Consider the following 4,018-nt stretch of genomic DNA (forward strand, 5'->3'; position numbering starts at 1 on the left):
AGGGCTCCAGAGTCCCAGTGGGTCCTGCTGACCTTACAGATGAGCAGCCGGCGTGGGTGGGGCCAGTGGGAGGGAGCCCGAGCCTGGGACAGGAGGCAGGCGGGGGCCCCCCCTTCTCCCCAGAGTCCCTGCCAGCGGCCCAGGCCCGGATTGGCTGGGGCGGCGTTAGGAAGGGCCTCTCTCTATATAGTCAGCAGAGGGAGGCACCTCGGAAGTTTGCAGACTGCTCTGCTGTTAAGAGTTGAGCTCGAAGCGAGGAGCCGCCTGCCAGGATGTGCAAAGGACTTGCAGCTCTGCCCCAGTCGTGCCTAGAGAGGTGAGGGCCTGGCCGTGGCTGGCGGGTGGGGACTGGGGCGTCTCCTGGGGAGGACGCCACTGGGCTTGGACAGGAGCAGGTGGGACAGGTGGCCGCAGCCCCCACAGCAGCCCAGACTGCCCGGGGCCTGGCCGGCTCCGCGCTGGTGGGCAGGTTATCTGGTCTCTGTAAACGCGGCTCCTGAGTGTCGCTCACTGTGGCTTGCGCAGGCTGAGTGATACTGTGGACAGCGTCAGAACACCGTTGGGGCCTTGGGCCACACCCCGTGCTAGTGTGCCTGGGCCGGGGAAGGCGGGGGTCGGGGTCTCAGGTTCTCGGCATCCTGACCCTGTTAGACGCAGCAGGTAGCTGGACAGAGGAGAGCCCTCGCACACAGGTCGCTGTCAGCTGGCATCCTCTCCATGTGAATGGAGGGCGCCGTGGAGGCCCCTGGGTGCCCCGGCGCCCGGGAGCGTCCCTAGGGCCCTGGCGAGTCAGGAGCACAGACCCTGCTGGCCCCCCAGACCAAAGGGGATGGAGGGGCATTTCTCCTGTCTTGATTCCCTAGGAGTGGGTGTGATTGACTGAGCTGAGCCTCCGTTAGTCACAAGACGTCAAGGTGGCCCTATGCTCCTGGCTCTGTCACTGCAGGCGCGTCCCCCGGGAAGACTGGCTTCGGTGGGCACCTGCGGCCCCTCCTGTCCCGTACATGCTCAGGGCTTGCTCTTGATGACGTTTGCCCTAGAAATAACCTCGAAATGATTTTTAAAGAGACAACATTGTAGCAAACGGACTTGTCTCCTACCAAAGTGTGGTGACGGGGAATAAACCCGCGTTACTCCCTGTTGTCGAAGCGCAGCGTGCTCGTAACAGACGCAGCAGGGACCAGCAGAGCTTGAGTCACAGAGGCCGGGTGTCTCTAGGGGCTGACGGACACTGGCCCTCAGCCTGTCCCTCCCCTGAAAAGCCTGAGACAGCGCAGGCAGGTGAGAGGCACCCGAAGCCCCCTGAATGTGCGCGAAGGCGGCGGGCCAGCGTCCACCGCAGCCCGAGAGCTGCAGCTCACCTCTCCCCGCTGCTTCGGTGGCCGCCCTGGCCCTCTTATTAGTCAAACTGCTCTCTTCTTACTGGGAAAATCTTAAATCTTACCGCGTTATTGGGGAGCTGTTGACTCTAGAATGACTGTCACATCAGCCTGCCAGGCATTTTGTGAGCCTGTGACACACTGCCTGGCACTGAGCGAACAGTCGATGCAGCAGACGTCACGTTTCCCAGGACACGGATGAAATGTCCCTTTCATTGACGTTTTACCGTTCGTTAATGTTGAGTCGCCTTTTGTGTCTTTTAATGCATAGTAAGTTCTTATGCTCTGGGACGTCGCGTGGGATGTTACGGAGTGGCAGGGACGGCTTTCAGCACGCAGGGCCTGAACCTTTTCCGTCACGGGCGTGTGGGACAGCCCTGCCATTATCGTTTCCTGTTCTGTGGTTTTTCACCCTGTTACTGTTGCAAATGGTCACTTTCCCCGTGTGGGTGCTGCCTGGCCTGACAGTTTGGGGACGTGGAGCTGTCAGCACACCCTTGAGGGAGGAGCCTGAGACTGTCCCTCCTGGGGACGTGGCAGCAGAACAACTGGTCCCCAGCCCAGCTCCCTGGCTCTGCCCCTGCCCCCTCCCTCCACCCCCTCGTCCCACAGGCTCCTCACCTCCCGTTTCTTCTGTCCGAGCCACGAAAAAAACGTGGGTGCGCCTCAAGGCTCAGACGGAGGTGATTAAAAAGCCGCAGAGCGAACGAGTCCAGCATGTGCGCATCACAGACAAGCTGCTGTCAATGGAAAGCCCTCCCGAAGCGTCGTACGTGGAGTAGAAGTCACAGAGACGTGGCCAGCACGTTGTCATCTGTCACAGCGGGGGGCGTGCGGGGGGCGTGCGGGCGAGGAGCAGGCTCGGTTTCGTCAGGATCTAGATTTGCACCCAGGAGCAGGTTTTCCTGCTTTCTCAGTCGCATTTCCTGCTTCGTGCGTGAACACTGGGTGAGCCGTTCACCCCCCAGACGCCGTCACGTCACCGTGCTGGAAAGACGGCAGCGTGGTGGGTGCTGGCAGTCTGACGCCGAGTCCAGTCCCTGCCCAACCGAGGAGGGGTGACAGGGCGAGGAGGACTCGGCTCCTGCCGGAGAGTTTGCCCCGGGGCGCTGACAAAGCGTCTTGAGCCCTTCACCTCCGCAGCTGTCTGGCCTAGATCAGGCTTCTGCCGGACGGACGTCCTGGAGGCCGCTGGTGGTGGCCGTCGCGCGTGTGGCAGTGCTGGGCATTTCAGGAGCCATAGAATGGGAACAGGGAAGCGATGCTCTGTTTCTGTATTGCTGTTTCACCAACTGTTCAGCTGGCCGCCACCTCCGTGACCTCCACGATCCCCGTGGGTCTCGGCACGGACGGTCTAGAGCAGAGTGACCGAACGCGCCAGGCCAGCAGTCATGCGTCTCCTTTTAAGGCTGGTAAGCCACAGAGGGGGCCAGGGCTCCGGGCTCTGCCGGATGAGTAAATCCTGCTTTTTCTCAAGCCACGAGCATGTCCTTGGGGCAAGCGTGCAGGAAAGGTAAGCATGGAGGGGACCAAAGACCGGCTTAATCAGCTGGCAGAAGTGATAGGCAGGGTGCTCCCCGAAGCCCAGGATGCCGTGGCAGAGCCTCTGTCTGTGTTTAGGGTCACGCTCTGTGCGATGACTGTGAATTTGAAGCTTGCTGTAGGTGACAGGGACTCTTGTGAAGTGGGTGCAGATAAGTCCGTGAACATCTGTCATGCCAAGGAAGTGAGTGAGCTGTTTGGTGGAGTTGGGGGGTGTCGTTCAGAAAAGCTTGGTCTCAGTTCTTAGTGAGGAAATGATTCTGGTGACGTCCCTGGATGGCCTTTCAAGCCGTCACAGTTGCCTTAGGCGTTGGGACCAGATCCCTTTCAGGAGCTGCCAGCCCAGTCGGGGGGTGAAGAAGCGAGCACCGGTCCCCCTGGCGGAGATGAATGCACAGAGCCCAGGTGGGGGCGAGGGGCATGGGCTCGTGGGGCTCTGGGTTCAGGGAGAACTCAGCCAGAGGTGATGAGGGGGGAGGAGACTCCCCCCCAGCCGAGTTGCAGCCTTTGCGGGCAGAGGGTGGAGGCGCGGCCAGCACAGCACAGGCGTGATGGTGACGGTGACGCCAGTGAGAGCTCGGAACTCCCTTCGGGTCACCGTCCCGTGCGCACTGCCTGCTTGGAGGGTGTCGGGTCCCTCCCCTCCCCCGGCTCTGCCGAGCTCAGCTGTCCTCGGGGGAGGATCTGCATCCCTTCGCCTAATGATCTCAGTCACCAAAGGGTCAGTCAGCACTTGGCACACAGTGGGCACACTATGGTGACATTTTGTCAAAAGAATGCACAAATGAACTGACAGCACGTGGACGCAGGCCCACCCCCAAGAAGCACTTGGGGCTCCCTCGGCTTCTAAGGACGTTGGGAAGAGGGACAGGGAGCCATGGTGTTTTCGGCCACAGCTGCAGGAGGGAGGGCTTCCTCCGGGGGTGCGGGACGAGAGGGGCGAGCCCCTGCGTGTCTGCAGCCCCCTGGGGCAGCCTTGCGAAGCCTTTCGCTGTTGGTGAGCTGCTCCGAGCCAGCTCTTGTCAGCTGGCTGTCCTCGTCACCGCCTATCGCCACCACGGAGGGGCTGCTCCGTGTTCCAGGCTGCGCCACCCCAC

General features: G+C 61.5%; 1 protein-coding gene across 1 annotated transcript in view; it reads left to right on the forward strand.

Moving 5' to 3' along the window:
* Positions 1-2,898: 2,898 nt before the first annotated feature.
* RGS5 (regulator of G protein signaling 5) overlaps positions 2,899-4,018 on the forward strand; it is a 20,274-nt gene continuing 19,154 nt past the window's right edge. The window contains exon 1 of the mRNA XM_006907936.1: positions 2,899-3,105. Coding sequence (XP_006907998.1) covers positions 2,899-3,105 — 207 coding nt within the window. The remainder of the gene's footprint in view (positions 3,106-4,018) is intronic.

The sequence above is a fragment of the Pteropus alecto genome, unplaced genomic scaffold, assembly GCF_000325575.1.
Source record: "Pteropus alecto unplaced genomic scaffold, ASM32557v1 scaffold101, whole genome shotgun sequence".
NCBI lineage: Eukaryota > Metazoa > Chordata > Mammalia > Chiroptera > Pteropodidae > Pteropus > Pteropus alecto.